This window comes from Gavia stellata, chromosome 7 (genome assembly GCF_030936135.1).
Source record: "Gavia stellata isolate bGavSte3 chromosome 7, bGavSte3.hap2, whole genome shotgun sequence".
Lineage (NCBI taxonomy): Eukaryota > Metazoa > Chordata > Aves > Gaviiformes > Gaviidae > Gavia > Gavia stellata.
In genome coordinates this window covers 27,610,290-27,629,358 of record NC_082600.1, presented here as the reverse complement: position 1 = coordinate 27,629,358, position 19,069 = coordinate 27,610,290, and the positions used below count along the sequence as shown (strand labels likewise).

At 39.6% G+C, this 19,069-nt stretch overlaps 1 protein-coding gene across 1 annotated transcript; it reads right to left on the bottom strand.

Annotated features, from left to right (window-relative positions):
* Positions 1-246: 246 nt before the first annotated feature.
* On the bottom strand, positions 247-19,069 carry FBXO33 (F-box protein 33). The gene is made up of 4 exons (XM_059819697.1): positions 18,570-19,069; positions 11,754-11,864; positions 5,847-6,532; positions 247-2,119 (listed from the first exon to the last, which is right to left on the bottom strand). Exons 1-4 carry the CDS (start codon positions 19,067-19,069, stop codon positions 1,848-1,850), a joined length of 1,569 nt encoding a protein of 522 aa, XP_059675680.1. The 3' UTR covers positions 247-1,847.

Below are 19,069 nucleotides of genomic sequence, written 5' to 3'. Positions count from 1 at the left end.
ACAAAATTCAGCCAAATTAAAAAAAAATTACTGTATGACTTAATTTAGACTCTTTTGTTGACCTAAACACAATGGGAGCTATCAGTTATACACAGCTTATGAAAGATGTTGCGTTTTAATTCTAAAAATCTTCATGCTGATACAATAAAATATTTTATACAGCGATCAATTTTTAATGCTTTATTCATTGATTAAAAGAATATACATTTAACATAAACCATACAACATCAGTCATCAATTCAAACATTCAGCTGGTTTCCTTACATTTTCTGTCAGGAGTTTTTTTTTTTTATCTGATCACATTTATAAGATAAAATCTCACCACATCTGGCATATACACACACTGTGCCAGTGGATTCACTCTACTGATGTACATATAAAATCCGCATGGTATGTGCTCACTGGAGACAAAACAGCGCACACCTGTCAAAAGGTCATTTTAATATAAGATGGTAAAACCATTTGTAAAACACATATAAACTTTTTCCATAAATAGAATCATATCTGGACATCTGTTGCATAAATTGTGTTTTCCAAAGCTTACAATATAGCAGCCAGGTCTCAGCACTGCTGGGCACCCACGTTGGCCACTTACTTTATTATTGCAGACTGTCCTTTAAACATTAAATGCACAACATTCGTACCACTTAAAACTGGGGTCAGGTGGAAGTCTCACAGAGACCACGTCTGTACCGCGGTTGCCCTGAAACAGTTAAATCGGCTTTTAAAGCCTCTCAGATATAACAAGATTTTAAAACATACTTCATGGAATGTTCTTCATGCATCATAGCAGCTCATACCTGTGATAGAACAAGCTTTGTATTTGTTTCCTTTCCTTCCTTTACATTCACTATTCACAGTGAAACAGGTGCATGTTTGTTAAGAGTTCTGAGGTTGCTGACTGAGCCACAGCACAGCTGTGTACCACAGGTCGAAATTCGACCTTATATATTACAATCTAGCAGTATCTGGCTGGCCAAAAGTTGGCCTGCCCCTGCCAGCATGTGGGCACTTCTTCGTTTTTAATCTATTCTTTGGCAGCTGACACAGGCGCTGACAGAGAAAATCCAGTGACTTGGTTGCTAGGGATTTCACGACTAATGTTTGTTGTGTATACCTTTGTATTGCAGTCTTCACTGTTATGTTTTTACCTCACTCATCGGAGTGCACTTTTTTTTCTTTTAAACTCTGGCCCAAAGCTAACTTTTAAGGAAGATGACAGAACATGAGAATAAACAAGGAGGAGTTTGCAAAGAATCTGAAAACTACAGTTTATGAAGTGCAGCTACCTGAAAAGCTAGTGTTTCACACTGCTGCTTAACAGCTAAGAAAAGCTGAGAATGGTAGTTAAGTCACGCTTCAGAACTTGCACGTGAAATAAAGCAAGGTGAGAGTCTTACGGTGAACAACCCTGGATAGACTTCTCTTCCTTTAAGCCTATTAAGTAGCACGTTACCAGATTAAGCACACAATGACAGCATAGAAATTCACTGGGCTATGGATATGGGTATTAAAAAGAGTTGGCTCCTGAGCACAGAACTCCGATATAATAGTAAAATCATTCAAAATAAAAGTAAAGTTAGCCGGCAACCTCAGACAGCCTTTGGCTGTATCTCTGTAAGGTTTGGTAGACAAGTCCATTAACCGTGAAAACCCTAAACACTGCCACTTTCAGCTTCTAAACCAATACCCGACTACGTTCTTTGATCAAGAAGTAGAATACACATATATAATTCTATATAGCTAATACTGATTAAACACAGCACAAAAGGGGTTAATTCACACTACTGAAAAAACATAATAGGACCCTACTTGCATATGTAACCACAGGAATTGTAAATAAGGAGCTAAATGCCTTCACTGAAGCTTTGCATCTCTCTGTAAAAGTGACGGGTTGGCTCAGTGAAGACACTGAGCAGCTCTATGTCCATGACCGCGTGCCAAGGTCGACCCAATCCGAGAGACACTTGCTCAATGAGATTGTGTACTGGATCCACATCCTGATCAGCCAGTTCTCCTTGGTCAAAATCAATGCTTTCTTCTGTGACTTCAAGAACTTTCAGGTCAGAGCCACGAAGACGAGCAATTGCAATAAGATTATGGGCCCAAACTGTGTAACCTAGGGGAAAAAAAAGAAAGTTGCTTTGTCATTTTGCTACAAGGCTGTTTTTTTACTGAAGTACTTAATACCACAGCATCTCAACATCCTTCCCAATCTATTCTGTCATCTTCTATCCAGCAGAATCCCCCTAGAGCACGTTTGGGGTTTTTTTGGTTGCAAGTGGTAAAGCCCCATTTTATAATGGGAATAAGGAAGTATCAAAAATATTTCAGGTAGTTTGACCAAGCTTTTCTAGATGCAATTTTTTCACCATTTGCAGGAAAGTGGACTTCTTTACTCCAAGTGAAGTTATATCTACAATTTCAAACCTCCTGTGGTCTTTGTAGTATTAATAAATCGAATGAAAAAAGTGAGTAATCAATTATTTTAAGTGAATGTATAAAAGGACTGTTTTAAAACTGTGCTTGTACTAGAAAAAAAATCTTAAGTTTACTTTTGTTGCATTAGAGGTAGACTTAAAAAAAAAACCCAAACCAAACAAAACAACCAAACAAAAAACCCAATACACACAAACCAGAAGCCTCTCCAGGAAATAGGTCACATCAGTATAAAAAAAAATCTACATAAATCTTGTTATTCTATCTGAGATTAAACATAATTACAAACCTTCCTTCTCTTCCCATTAGCGTATATGGCCATCCCTTTTTAAAAACACCTACGCCCCAGTTACCTGTTAGCTTTCTGTACCCTGGCTAAGGCAAACGCTGAGCTCCTCCTTATTCAGATGCAAACCACAGATGACCTGGGAACTTCCCTTTTTGGGAGCTTTGCCAAGTCAGCCCTTCCATTGCAAAAGGAAAGGCTCATTTCTGCCTTTATCATCATTCTCACAGGTGCTAAGCCTCTTGGTGAGATGCCCACTTAGATTCCAAATAAAGCTGCAGTCTGCACAGTATTTGAACTGGGAAAGTTAAACTGCTGAGAAATAAAAACTAACTGTGGTTTGGTCTTCAACAATGCAGTTAACATGCTCTACATCAAAATGTATCAAAATAAGACAGCTAGTTAAAGAATGAAGAAAATGGATGTAAAAGTAATAAAGGAGAATTTTTCATTCTGTTTTCTTTTACTTTCTCCTACTGTTCATCTCTAAGGTTTCCTGTAAATATGTTGCACAGGGTAGGTTTTCAAAAAAGAAGCCTGTACACATCTGTATGACTCATTTCTGGTATATTAACCATTAGGAATGCATGAATTCCCACAATTTTCATCTGCTGATACTTCACCTCCAGCACAACTGTCCACAGAAGATGAAGCTGTCAGTAAGGCTTCAGGACAGTAAACCCAATGGAAAATTCCACCTGTACGATGACACTCCCCTATCGGGATTTGAAGGAGCTCACAACACCTTTCAGTTATCTTGAAGGTAAAGAACCTTACTAAAGAAATCCTTGACAGAAAGTGCAAGAATAAAGGGAACAACAACTGTGGTTAAGTCCCCTGTGCTGTCCTCGTGGTTCAGGTATATGGCTTTTGCTATAACTTTTCACAGTCAGATAGATCATCTATGCTCTGGAACAACCATCTTATTCTCAACTTAATCTCATTTTCAATTAACTCCCCTTTCAAAAGTTTTGCCTGAAGTTTCTCAGTAACTTTCCAGCATCCAAGAAGCCTCTGCCCAGCTGAAGTATTCAGAGGCAACAGGGAACGATCACTTCACCACAAGTATCACTGAACAAAATTCACCATGGGCAGCACCATAATTTGTTCTTCCTTGCTACTAAAAATTTCAACTTTAATTTTGGCTCATGGACAGAATAAAACTGAGAATCTCATAGGTAATGCAGTATGTTTACAACACAAAGTCTTGAAAATCCACATGAAGTGTCCCTCTCAAGAAGGCGGGGGGGGGGGGGGGGGGGGGGGGCTTCAGCCCTGTAGATGGGCTGTGCTTTTTATCCACAGTGCCAGATCATACCACTCTGACTATCCTACTGTCCCCATCTCATCCCAAACAACCACACACTCTTCACACCCTTCCTTCATTCTGCAAGAATGTATTTAATATCCTTCAATCAGCTTCCCTCGGCTCCTGAAGATGCTACTTTGGTAGAAAGATGATATGACTTCCCACAAAAGACAGAAGAGAAACTTGAGGCACCCAAGGAAAAAAGTGTCCTTAGGGTATGTTTTCCCCCTCCTCTTTCGGTCAGTGACAAGTGGCAGCCAAAACTATATGTAAATCAAAGCCTTTTTCAGAGCAAACTAATAGCAAAAGAGGGGAAAAAAGAAAAACAACCCTGAGAAGTATTGGAAACTGAAGAATAACCACTTCAGGAGACAGGAGAAGAAACCTGAGCACTTACATATAAAGTGAATTATGGCAGCTTGAACAAAACCACCATTTTTTCCTGAAAGAAGCTTGATAGTATCATGAAGAATATGACAAGTGGAGCCAGAAACCATTATTTGGTAAACCTCAGAAAATACAAGCGTGAGGCTAAGACGCTGTACTGAAGCATCACAGCTTTCTAGATCTTTCTTCCTAGTCATGTTCTTCTCTAGTTCTTCTTCTAGTTTAGATAATATATTAGAGGACTTCCTGCAGTAGGAGGATAATTTAAGGTAACATGTAATTATTTTTTTTTAAAGGTCCTCAAATTTGTATCCAAATGTTAGAAGAAACTGACAAAATCAACATTTAGAGTGGTAAGGTTATGTGCCAGTATCCAAAATCTGTCAGACCTGGAAACTACAAAGGAGAGACAGCTGAACTGTTTTTTTTCCCCCCTGTGATTTTTCAGTAGACAACAGTAGAAAAACCTTTTTCTAGCAAATACAGCAGGACCTTCTGACTTCAGCCAATGGAAATCTGAATGTACAACCTTCGCTGCTGAAGGTCTCTCCTGTTTGTGCTGAATGACTGGAGATTTACTCCCCCAAGCATTCTGAGGCATTCATTCTTATGCAACACAATACAGAGTCATTACTTGACTCCTTCATGCATCGGCAAACTTGGTCTTGGTAAGCTGATTCCAGCACAAACAGAAAGAACTATTCTGCATTATTTCAGTTTCAGGTGCCTTAAAATTTGCCATACAACTGTAACTTCTAGCAAGTACTGTACTGATGACAGAGCTGAATACAAACACACACTTTTTTTAAATTTGCAATTATATGGCAAATAAATAGGTGGGATAAACCTAGCTCTGGTATTACTGGTGAAACCAATGCACTCAGCAAGGCAACCTCCTTCACATTATATTTTTCAGCCTTCATCTGCTGGCAAAGTCTTACCAAACTGCTAACAGACTTCCTCCCCTCAGTCTTGGGGCACTTAATCCATATTATTTACAAACAGGAAGCACAATCATCTAATCTTGCCAGCATATAAACTCACAGTAAAACAGCAAATGTTTTCAGTGTTCACACTCACATAACCAGCCACTTGGTAGAACTTGCAGAGTGCAGACCACTTTCAGGATAAGCCTCCTGGAATGCTCAATTCTTAGTTATCCTCATTTCTGTGAGCAGTCTAACAAAATCTTATGTGACTTCTCAATAGAAGTTAGTAAGCTACAAGTATGTTTATAACTCATATGCAATAAACATCTTCATATTTCCAAACATGAAAATACCAGTATAAGGTAAAACAGCATGTATAGCAACTGTGTAGCAGACTTTTGAACACCACTCTACTAAAACACATTATGATTAGAAAGGCTGAAGTGTTCCAAGTATTTCAAAGTCACATACTACACCCGTGCAATATATTACCTACCATGAACAGCCAGGAGAGACAGTCTTGTGCACCTCCAGGCTAATAAGACAAGTGGATCTTCATTCCGGTTGTCGCTAAGATCTGGGAAGCCAGACATATCTATCACATCATTCATTAGTATAAAATGAGTGAGGAACTTGTCATACTGCCTGGATATGAGGTCAACAACAGCCCCTGAAACACAAGTGATGTAGCTGTCAAAGTGAATCCTCTCTAGGGGGATACTGGGCTTAAGAATCCTTAACATATCATCACTCTTGACATCAAAGGCCATTATATAGACCCGAAGATTAGTGCTGTTGCGAGTCAGTGCCTTCCAATTCTCATCTTCCGGCATACTGTCCAATGACTTGTGCATTATGGAAACACTGTGGACCAGGAGAGACAGTCGATGCAAAGGCACATGGTTGCTGTCAGCCAGGACTCTTGCCATTTCAGCTGTAAAATCACAGAAATCCAAAGCGAGCGAACGCAGATTCACAAAGCGCTCCAATTCAACCGCAGTGATAAGAGTGGTATTACCAGGGATGTGGTTGTCCAATAAGCTCAGATGTTCCATGGTGTTGGCTATGGGGTTTGATAAGGAGGACAATGATGTGGGAGTTACTATTTGCAGCATAAACCCACAAGACAGCCATTTCAATTGCCTGCTATTGCCTAATATCTCTTCAAACAGCTGTTGTATTCTGCAAGTAAACAAAACAGACAATGATCCTATTAAACATGGTTTAGTCTTACCAATTGCATACCATTCTAGTTTTTTATTTGAGAATTATTCTTTCATTTATGGCCTCATTCTGCAGGAAGGTGCTACTATTATGGTTCTTGTGAACTACAAATGTTAGAACCTGACTCTGCAGACCTCCCACAGCAATTTAACCTCCACTGCATTTATAAAAGGTTAAAACTGTAAACTATCTTGAGAAAAATTATGTACTTTGTCTTTCAAAAACAGTGGCACACTATGAACCTTCATTTCATGTATTTCTCAGCACGTATTTAACACCCTCCCACATACATTTTAAGGTTATGCAAATAAGAAAACCTGTAATGCTTTTAAAACATAGTTCTTGTTTTTAAAAACAGCTTTTCATATTTGCTAACCTCTCCAGAACTGCAAATTCAATAGGGAAAAAAAAGTAATTTTCAATGAAAGGTTGCAGAAACATATCTTTAAGCATAAGTTAGAATGATCTGAAACTACTTGCTTGACTTTGCTCATTAAAGGGTAAAGAACAAACATGTAAGAAGATCCTTTACATAATTCTGAATGTACAGCTAACTGGATTTTCAAATGTCAACAGGTTCAAGTCTTACCAAAACAACTTGGAACTGGTAACATTTCAATCTCAGATTATCAGTGCCAGATGATTCAGGCACTGCCATAATCCTCATGCTATTTATTACACTGCATGATTATTATGCACTTACTCTGATGTATCCCACCTCTCCTACCCCTTTATCTTTTTTAACGTTCTTTAAGTTAAATATTTAATTCAGGAAGGCAACAAAAATATTTTAAGATAAGATTTTGAATACTAAATTCAAACAGTACAGTCAAATTCTAAAAACTTTCTCCAAACAAATATTTTTCCCGTCTTCATCACACAGCTGCTAAGGCCCAAAAGAATCCTCCTGACCGAATGACAAGCGTTCTTTGAACATACATATTCTACGACCCACGTGTAGATGAGAGTTTGATCTCAAACCCTGGTCAGCCAGAAAGATCAGCATTTAAGAGAAGCAAATGAGCCAGGCTACGACAGTTCCATGAAACACCAAGAAATAAGATGTAAACACCTCCAGTAAAAAATTACCAGACATCTTTGTGCTTCAGATCAGGCAATGTTTTGCACAGAACGCTTTTTCCTTTATTGTTATGAATATCTATATACTTTATACATCTAAGCAAAACAATGTTACAAAGTTATTATTCTCATACACGTATCTTTAATCAAGATAATGTCCAGACAAAATTAAAGGCTTATTTAGCCCAGTATCCTGACTGACAGCAGAGAAACACTAACGTCTTAAGAAGCGTGACAGAACAAAGGAAGCATGTAGGGATATTTCTCAACTATCTCCTTAGTTTCCAGAACTCAGACCTCCTGAGCCAGAGGTGGCTTTCTGTATTTAGTAACACCCAGGGACCTCACTTCTACAAATTTATCCAGGCTCCTTTTTGAGCCAAGTAAGCTTTTAGCAACTGTAACATGCAATAATAAAGAACTCTGCGGTGCCATTCCCCCCTCTTCTTGATTGCTCTGAACCTGTCACCTACCACCTTTGATGCCCCATAATCCTTCTGCTGTAAGAAAGTTAAGAGATCAATCCTTATTCATCCTCTCCCTCTGCAAATCCATATTCATCCTCTCCCTTGCCTGCATGTGCTTTCTTCCTTCTCCTAAGAATGCACTGGGTTTGCAAGGCCTGACTTCTCTTTGTAAGTGGAAAAGTTGGTGTAGTTTTTGTATTTTCTACTATATACCTCAGAATAATTCCCAAGGTTTTGCCTATTTGCTTAGTATAATCATCAGGTTTAAAGATTTCAGTTCTTCCAGACCATCTCTGAATTTTATTTTTTTTTTTAAACTGAGGACTGGCAACTGTGACCAATTAAACACAGTTTTAAACAACAGGTCAAGAGTCACAGATAGTGTAGTTTTGCTATTTTATTCCTAAATTCTTTTACAGTTCAGAAGAGCCCTGTTTGATCTTGGCAATGTTTGTTTCATAATTATTCCTGCCAATGCTTAAATTGAAGGCAGATTCTCTGACAATCCCCCAAAGAAAAAGGTCCTATCACAGGAACCTCTCTAATTTCTTCCAATAAACAAAGACTTTTCCCTCCCCCCTCTCACCATACACTTCTATGAAAGGTGCTGTAATGGTTGCAGCAATGGTAGAATTTATTTTGTAATAGTCCAAGTAGTCAATCTTTACCAGCTCTTTGCCAATTTAATAAAAAGAGAACATGTCAATAGAGAATATTTAATAGTGATCACTTTTGGATTGTTTTTAATACCTGCTTTATACAAGGCCAGACAGGAAGCACGATATAAACCACGTGCCATTAGTTTTAACATATTTCAAATAAATTTTTCAAACAACCTAACAGGGTTTTTTTCTCCCCTGCAAATTCTTATGCACATCCTATTTTTCATAAACAGACTGCAGCTAACTCCAGTTCTTGCAGTTTACAAAAATAGTTTGAACTGCGTTCTAGAAATTTAAACACACTAAGTGAATTCTTGGGAATTAACACCTACTTTATTATCATATTAACTTTTACTTCAACTGCCTGGCACGTAGTACAACATTTATTATAACTCTGCCTAGCATGTAGTACAACATTTATTCTAACTTACACATGGTTATCTTAAAGCTTGCTTATAAAGCTGAAGTTTAAGCATGGTTTAGTAACTGTAACAAAATATAAGCAGAGCTCAGCACATGCATGAAAGCAACATAACCTAGCGATGCCTCAACAAGTGTACTTAATCAATCCCCTCTGCTCCCTGTAAGCAGCAATTATGGGATGTTACCCATCAACCTGAAACCTACAAATGAGCATAATGGAGCAAACTATTTAAAAAATTAAAAAACTCAAATTACTTTCACAATTAATGCCCCAAATGGCACTTTCAGCCAGAGGACAGACCAAAGCCTGACTAGACAGGCTGAGTTACTGTTTAAGCACAAAAAACAGTCCTGACCAGTACTGAAGCACATCAATGGCCCTGGACAGAAAACAAACATATTACTAAGGTCCATATGGAGCCCATTCATTTAATTAAAGACTATCAATCAAAGTGTTTTGTTTAATAATAGAGGCTAACCTGGTTCTTCTGGAAACCAAACTATCTGAACCACACTGATCAATCATGGGAAACAGATTCCAGAAAGCCAAAATTTTATACAACTACCCTTTGTTCAACTCAAGACAAATGTATTATTTACGCTGAGCTTCCCAACAGTAATGAACTAAGTTGTAATGAGGACTTTAGAAAGTAACCAGGGAGACATATGTTATACAGAAAAAGAACAAGCATTACAAACCCATGCTGATTACTGTAAAAGTACATTTTTGAAAACACAATCCAATGCCTCCTCTCCCTCAGAGGAACCCTTAGTCTTAACCTGGGGGAGCATCCTAGTGGTTCTGTGCTAGCTGAGATTTCACCCACAGTCTCTTACACCCAGCTCAATGCTACAGACTTAAGGAAGTGTCACATTTTCTTCCCTGACTGCTTTAATTGCAGGAAGTTCCTGAAACAGCTAGTAAGGTTTATCACCGTATGAGTTCCAAAAATCCTCAACTACCAATAACACTGTCTACAAAGGTTGCTCTATATCTTTCAGTGTTAGTTATCAGTATCCATGTTTTGCAACTTAACTGATGAAAACTCCAAGTGCAAAAGACAAGCAAGACTAAGGAGCCCTAAAGATTTACTTCCTAAAGTAAATCTGCTGCTAGTTCTGATGAACCTGAGAACACTGAATAAAGCACTGCCAGCTTTCCTCTAATTTAGAAAAGGACTAGCAGGTCCCAAATACATTGGTTTACTCTAGCAAAAAAAAAAAAAAAATCCACCAAAACCAACCAAACAAAAAAGAGGTTGCATTTATTTGCTCATTCCAAAATGTGCAAAGGTCAATACTCACCTAAAAGACTAACTTCAAATTAGATATGAGTTTTGTATGGTTTATGGCTCCGAAATGTGCATACTTATTTTTGTTATTTGTTATTTTGTTATTTGTTTGAAGCATGCACTCAGCTGAGTAAACATCTGCTTAGATGGCTCTCTTCAAGCCCCTTGGCGAAGATGTGGTTATATATTTATGTTTTCACAACAAAGGAAATGAAAAAAAGGAACTTCTACCAAAACAGCCTTTTACCTGCACACAGCACATATGTTAAACAGAATACCAAATTGCTCTAAGTTCCGCATTCTAAGCATAACGGATGACAAAGACACAGTATGTAGCACACATCTGTATTTGCACTGTTTTGTGAATTTAAGTCAGGACCAAACATTTAGTTCAATGGTTGTGTTCACATACATACATTGATCTGATAATATACCTACACTGGTTCTAAAACCACTGTAAAAATAATACTAAAGATCTAGACTGGCTGTACTTACTCCACTGCCAAGCTACTGGGAAAAAGATGTTTAAACTGACACAAACTCAAATGATGGTATTCAGGTTTTATCTATATGGAAAGTTTTAGCAGAACCGCTAAAACAGTTAACCTAGTATCACTCCCTCTGTGGTAATTTATTCTAGAAGTCAGTAGCTTTTTACATTGTATTTAACCTTTTCCAAAGAAGAACTAGCTATTCTGATTATAAGCATTCAAGGATTGTACCATAATGTAATTATGGCAAGCTAAAATACACCTCTGAATTAAACAAGCACATTGTGAGCAATGATCTTCCAGGAATTCTGCAAATACATAACCTAGTTTTGAGATACAACTTGAAATAAGTTGTTTGTGCTTACATTATCTTTGAAGTTTACTTGCTACATGTCCTCAGTTCTTGTGAAATACAACAGATAACTTCCTTTTCCAATTTTTTCATGTACACAGTAGCAGAGGTGCTGCTAACAACCCCCCATCCCTCCTCCCCTTTTGTGCCATTAACATAATATTGTTTCTAGAACACAATGAAAAGAGGAAAGAAAGGATTCTCACCCTGCTGAGAAGGGAAAAAAAAAGAGCCACAAAAACAGACTACTCCATGTAAATAGTAGGAACAGAAATCAACTCAATTTAAGAATTCAGATTCTCATCCTATTAAAAAACTTAAAGCTTTCTCAGTCATGTATTTCAGGCATGAAAACCTGTGTTATCTGTTTTTACTATTTTAAGGTATTTGATAATTTACAAATATAACTTACTGCTTAATCTTCTTGCCGTCAGGGTCAACCTTGCCGAGGTATGTATTTGATATACTTCCATGTTGCTGCAGAATGCTTATATCCCCAAAGAGACTTAACTTCTGGAGGTTCCTATGAAACGACAAAATAAAAAGGAGTCCGTACACAAATTAAAACACTGTGAGGAATCATTCAGGATAGTACAAACACAGGCAGTAAGAACACGTTATTACATGGAACATGTAGTCTGTTTTGAGAAACATCCTACTGTCCTGGAATACAGGCACATATGGAACTACAAAAAATGAGGCTGAAGTGTAAAGGAGAGGAGGACTATACAAACTGCTGAATCCAGCTGTAAAAGCAAATGGCAGTTTTCAGTCACCACAGGAGTATTTTCAGCAGGCTAGCACCATAAAGAAAACTTTCAGCAGTGCTTTCATGCACTTTTTAATCCTTGGAACATTTGTGTTATGTGTCACAGATTAAAACATCAGATACTTATCCCTTTTAACACTGCATTTAATGCCCAAGTAGAATGCAACCACAAACAACCCTGTCTGAGGACTTATGTATTGCAGTTGGGTTACAAATGGGAGCCCAAACCCGCCTCAATTGAGGCAACACAAACCTCAGACAGGAAAAGCGAAAGCTCCCCACACCCTAATCAGTGTCTAGTTTCTGTTATATCAAAGTAGGGGAAGCTGTTCTAATATTTCCCATCAGTGACCAGAAGAGGATTAGTGGTCCACCGTGACATATAATTTTAATTTTTAGAAGGGATGCCTAAAAAGAAGTGAAAGAGGAACTTCTAAGTTTATGCTGGACATGACTCTGTGTGCTAGACAGTCAGTTTTCCTTTCCCTAGTACAGTTTATTTCTCTGACTTGCATCTTTTCTATTCCTAAAAAAGATCAAGCAAGAGATATGAAAATGATGGCAGTTTTAGAGTAGCTGTGTGGCATTTACTTTTAAGATTTGTATTTTTTTTTTAACTGAGTAAGTTTCAAGTCAACTTTTTTTATTTATACATGCTGTAAATTAGATTTACTCCTCACATGCAAGGACTAGTCTGCACTTGATAATTAACATGGCAGAAACTCCAGTTTCATCACAAATGGATACATGAGTTGAATTCATCTTAAACAGTAGATGCCAATTAACCTGTAGCTGACAATTAAGTGAGTTACATAAATCCTTATTTCTGCTGGCTTACAAATCATATGCTAATATTTCAGATCAGCTTTGAGGAAAATGCAATACAATTACAATGCTCAAAGCGTAGGGAAGCTCTGCTGCCAGTTCACTACCTCCACAGTATGAGCTGATATTCTACCAAGAGAAAGGGAGGGGGGAAAAAAAAAGTATCAAATAGTCAAGTTTTACATTTTTTTAAGTAAGTATGAATTGTGTTCTGTAATTGGTATCTACCATAAGTCATCATTTACCTGTTTTGAAGTTCCTGCATTCAATAAGCATACGCTAGTTTCCTGAAATCTAGCCACTGCTGCAACTGCTACGTTTCTTCTATAGGTGAACAACAACTTAATAGCAAGATCCACAAGCTTCATACCAAGTCAGACAAATACTGCAGCAAAATACCTAGATTTTACAACTGTTTCAGAAATTCTAACAATTTAATATTTAGTCACTTAAATACAGGACTACTGTACCGATGATATGTTAATAGAAACTGAGCCCTGACCACATGCTCAATATTCTACACATCTAAGACAATGCCTGATCATACTGAAGGACAAGCTTGGCAGGGAGATCTGAAGACACTGGCACCACCGCCTAGAGTATTTTGGGCTCTTATTTCCTCAAAAGCTGTAAGAGATAGTCTGGTATGACAGGGAAAGCAGCAGAAGCCTCCACCTGGTGTGAAAGGCAGTGTTCACAGCCAATGCTATAATCAAGCTTTTATCTTCTGATCTTCGTGACTTAATTCTGAGAGCTAACAGACAAAATGCAATCTTCAGAACACTTTTGAATCACCTGCATATTCACATCACACACAGGTCTTGTTTTGTGCTACTTATACCCCCAGTGAATGCTGCTGCAGGTAGGTATTAATTTTAGAGCCACCGAACTACAGGACACATAAAACACTATTTACTAGTATCCCACACATTTATACTATGTCTATCTGACTGCCATTTCACACGCTACAGAGATGCACAGAAAAGTTCTCCACCTCAAAACTTAAGTGATGAAAGCATCCAATTATTCTTCCATTCACAGCACAGTTATTACCATCAACAAATCTGATCACAGTTCAACACAATGTTAGATTTTTGCTGCTAGTTGCAGTGTCATATAATCTCTATGGCATTCAGCTCACATCCCATCTTTATTTCAGAGAGTTAGTGAAGTGTTTGCTATTTCAATAAAATTATTTAGAAGTTAATTGTCATCTTTCACTAAAAGTCATAATGACATCTGAATTCTATGTACTACCCATACACACAGCTGGGGAAAAACATGTGTTTTGGGGGATTTCTAATCCATTTATTTTCCACTAAGCTCAAAAAGCATACTAGAAGTAATAAGCTTCTTACTAGGTTCCATCTTCAGTTTTAGTCGGTCTTTTTGAACACCCAGTGAAAAAAGAACAAAATGGCCTTGCTTACATTCAACATGAACAAAGTGGTAAGGCACATACTGTATTATACTAGTTTTTGCCAGTTTCAGCTGCCTGCTCAGACCAATAGAGGAGAGTCATTACAAAACCTCAAATACAGATGCAGTCTACTGTTTTGAGCGATTCATCAATTTTTGGCAACTCCAAGACAGATACCATACTTCACCAAGATACCACAGTTTTACAATAATCTGCATTTTTGTTTCCACAGCAAAGATCAAACAAGTCACATAATGTATTGCAGAGGAAAGGGGGCAGGGGGATATCAATACCTTTCTATCTCCTCCTAGAGGAGAGACCATACTTTGGGATTTCAGAGTTACATAAAAGAACACAGAGTTTTCCTATTGAATGATCAGCAGTTGCTTGTTAGCTGCTGTATGCACTGAAATGACTCACAGAAAGTTTGTCGCCCTCCCACCTGCCTTCCCGACTTTAGTTTTGAAAGACCAATTTGAGAATGCACAGATTATTAGGATCTCTTAAGAGCCACTAAGAAACAACTTGTCCCTCCTGATACTGCTACAGAACATTATGCCCACCCCCCCTTTTTTAACAGGAAGTAGAACATCAACTGTTTAAACAATAATATACTTTGTTATTTTGCTTCATTTGTGTCAGAAACATCAACAGCTCATGGAAAAGTTACAGAACACTCTAAATACTACTTTAGTACCTTTTAATTAAATAAATTACAGATTTTTTAGAGCTCATCATGGTCCCAGTGCTATTAAAGCAGTGTTTTGGGAGTAATGTGCTGCCACCCACAAAATAAAGTTTATGGCTACTTGAGCTCTACCTCAAATATGAGGCAGACCTAGAACGTACCTTTTTGGATGATAACTGGCTGCCAGCAGTAATACTTGTCAGAATATTATCAGTTGTTTTTAAACCAAGTTGCGAACAAGTAGTTACTTCCTTAATTCCATCAGAATTAGCTAAGGTTGCTCCGAAATTCTTTTCTAGAGACTTAACATGAAGATTTGCTTAGAAATCGGCAATTTTTTGTTGTACAGAAAATGCTTTTATTAGCAAAAATACACATTATTCTCCTCTACCCAAGAGAGCATCTAGAAATTGCATTACTTTTAGTAATTACTTTTCTTAGGTCCTGTGGTATTGTAGATCCTCAAGGAATTCTAGAGCCATGTAAAGTACTCCTCCCCCCCCCCCCCCCCCCCGCAAGGAGGGAGGTTGTTACTGTGTTGTTTAATAATAGATTTAAAAGCCAACAACAAGATTACACAGTTAAGAAACAGCATACCATTTCACAAAAGTAGATTTCTTCCTCTCCAGTTCTGAAGCATAAGATGGAAGTTCTTCAAACTTCACTGCCAGAAAGCTATCATAAGGGCTGATAGGAGTTATGAAAGAACCATCCTGTTTTAAACTTAATTCCAAAAGGAATACATTTCCAGTGATTCAGCCACTGGAGAAGTTAAAAATGCTGCTGTTTCCATTATTTTGGAAATTACAATAGCTATCCCATGTACAATGACATACAGCAAACACAAGAAGGAATTATTAATTATCCTTGAGTTACAGATGAATAAACAGAAGCAGAGAAATAAAGTGACCGGACTGCAGTCATTCCTTAGACAAAATTAAGCATCAGGCAGGTGGCAGTGCCTCTCGTTTAGACATGCAGTCACAGTAAGAACTAAGCAGCAATGTGGCATATGTTAATGCTCCTTCCCACCTCCTTTCAATCTCAAAACTCTACTTAAAGAGCTAAAAAACAATGTTCTACATGCAAACTAATCAGTTATCAGTAGTTACCTTGCAAGAAAAAAAAATAAACTAAAAACCTTGTCTGTTCAAGGGAAAAAAAGGAGTCTATTCAGAAAGTAAATCTGAATAAAAAGTGTTTAATGTAAGTCCCCCCTCAAATTTTTTAAACACTCATTTAAAAAGAAAAAAAAGCCTGCTGTAATAACCAGATACCCTGTGTTCCCCAGTCACACATTATTCATTTCAAAACAAACGAGCAGCATGCAAATGATTTGAAGACATCAAGAAAGTGCAGTAATGCAAAATCCTATCAAAGTTGTTAAGTTTTCACCTCTGGCTTACCACCAAAATTATACTGATCGACCAGAGAACAGATACTGGAGAAACCACCACTTCTACATAGTATTTTACTGCAGTCCTGAGCCACGCTGTGCATACAGAATCTGTAAAAAGAACTCTAAAAAGCAAGTGTCCTTGTACACGTTTCAGATAAGGCCATGGAGAATGAATCTTTTTCAAAAGTATACCAAAAGCCTTCTCACAATGCATTTAATTTTGACAGCCTCATATTTTAGTGAGACAGAGAGAAAAAAAGCATACTAGTTTTTCCAACGAAACCACCAGGCAACATCTCTTGCAGATACAATTTATTTTTAAATTCCAAGTCCATGTAGTGATACTTGTCTCAGCTCAGATAATCACCAACATCGCTTCAACATTTTTTCCACTTATGATATTAGCTGGATCACCCAAACATTCAACACTTAAGTGAAAGCCCCTTAAAAGCAAGAGAAGACCGACAAGACAGATGATCGTGATTTGCACACCGAGGATTCACAGGGCAAGAAATAAATTAAGATAAAGGTGAGCCGGGACCAACGAGCTATTTTCAGAAGTAAGGTTTGTAACTCCCAACCATTGCACTTGCACCACAGGAAGTACCTGCTGGGCACAACAGAGCAGAGGAACTGAAAGTGAGACTTCACACAACACATTTGCATTCATCTCAAACCTACGAGGAATTACATTTCAAGTTCTCTTGCTGCAATTCAAAATAAAGAAGCAAGGAAGGCCTCAAACTACCCTCTAATCCCTCCAGAATCAAAGAGGGGTGGTGACCACACCATGATTCAGTTGCAGACAGTTTTCCAAAGGCCATCCACGAGGTTTAATTCATCCTAAAGATACCTTGAAACACTTGCAGCTTTTTTTTTTCTTCCCCACTTGATAAGTGAAGCTATATGCTCACAGAGGGGAAATAATATTAACTATTTCCTATCCTAAAATCTGCATGGCTTTCCAAACACATCATAACCTAACTGTAATATCCTTGCTTTCCTGTCCTAGGTGCTGACTAGAGACCATACATTAGGATATCCTATTATTATCTTTTTTAAAAGATATTTATCTCGATCACACCCACACACGGTACAGAGAATGCAAGTATTTTCATTTTAAAGAACTCCAACCTCAGGAAATTACCTAACCTGCCAAAGTAAGTCTGTGAAAAAGCAGGATCTAAATACATCTTAAGTCCAAACCCCAGGAAAAGATTTCTATAATTTAAATTGAACTTGGTCAAGAAAGTCCTAAGTCTGAAGGGTTTTTTTGCTAAACAAACATAAAAACCTCCTCCTAGTTAAAACTGAGTCAAATCTCAGTTCAGCAGGTAACACGAGAGCTGACATGAAAGCTCAGCTTTTCAACAGCAAAACCCCTCACAGCTGGAAAGGTGAAAGTAATTTATTCAGGCAGTACTCCATCCCTCTCCCTCCAGAGAAACACCAATGCTGTAACTTTAACCCCCCCTACTAATTTCTCATGACATTAATTATTTTTCAATCACGCGTAAGAGGTCTAAAGCCCATCCGTATTAAGGCTTCTATTTTAAAGTGAGAAAGGTGCCTTGTTAGGCACCAAATTCAAACTCCCAGGTCTCACTCGCTCCATTTGAGCTGCCTTCCCCCTTCCTTCAAAAGGACGAAGAAGTTTTTACCATTGCAACTGTATCCGCTCTGCATATTGACTAGCCGCTTACCAACTAAAGGTTTGCGTTTATATTCCCCATCAAGCTACAGAATATGACAAAAATGAGGTAGTTTGAAGCAGCGCGCCTCCGCTTCTGCTCAACTCGCAGCCGCAGAAACACCCACTGGGTTACCCAAGCCGGCTGCGGGGTCTCCCCCGCCTCGGGGCTCCAGAGGCGCAGCCCCAGCAGGAACGGGCCGGCGCGGGGCACCCACAGGCGCCGTTGCCGGCTGCGGACGTCGCTCCCGCCCGCGGAAGCGGACGGGACGGCCCGGGCCCGGCCCCGGCCCCGGCCCCGCGCGGCTCAGGGGGGCTTCGGGGCTCCGCCTGCCCCCCCAGCACCCCCGCGGGCCTGCCCCCGCCGCCCCCCCTCAGGCTCCCGCCGGGCGAGGCGCGGCCCCCTCCCCGCCCCGGGCCCGGCCCGGCGGCGGTACCTGTTGTTGCGGACGCTGCTCAGGACGCACAGCACCAGCTCCAGGTAGGTCCTCAGCAGGTCGAGCCAGCGCGGGCACAGCGGCGGCGCCTCCCCGTCGCCCGCCGCCGCGGCGCCCTCGCCCGCCACCGCCGCCGCCCCCCCTCCGCCGCTGGGGTAGTTGTCGGCGGCGAACTGTACGCGGAGCTCACGGACGAACCAGCCGCACTTGCGCATGAGGAACTCGAGGCGCGGGCGCTCGGCCGGCGAGACGCGGAGGCTGAGGCGGAGGCGCGGCCAGAGGGCCGGGTAGAAGAGGCACTCCCGCCAGTGCGAGCAGGCGGCCGAGGCCCGCAGCCGGTCGGGGCCCGCCAGGAAGGAGAAGATGTGGACCACCAGCTCGCTGGGCAGGGAGCCGGCGCCCACCGCCTCCCCGCACACCGACATGCCTGGCGCCGGCCCGAGCCCCGCCGCTGCTGCTGCGGCGGCCACAGGCGGCTCCTGCGACAAAAACAACAACAT

Coding starts and splice junctions, on each gene's coding strand:
- FBXO33 (XM_059819697.1), bottom strand. CDS start 19,069: ATGTTGTTGTTTTTGTCGCAGGAGCCGCCTGTGGCCGCCGCAGCAGCA. Junction 6,533..11,753: donor GACGGCAAGAAGATTAAGCA/GTAAGTTATATT, acceptor GTTTACTTGCAG/AATACAACAGCTGTTTGAAG. Junction 2,120..5,846: donor GTCTCTCCTGGCTGTTCATG/GTAGGTAATATA, acceptor TTTTTCCCCTAG/GTTACACAGTTTGGGCCCAT.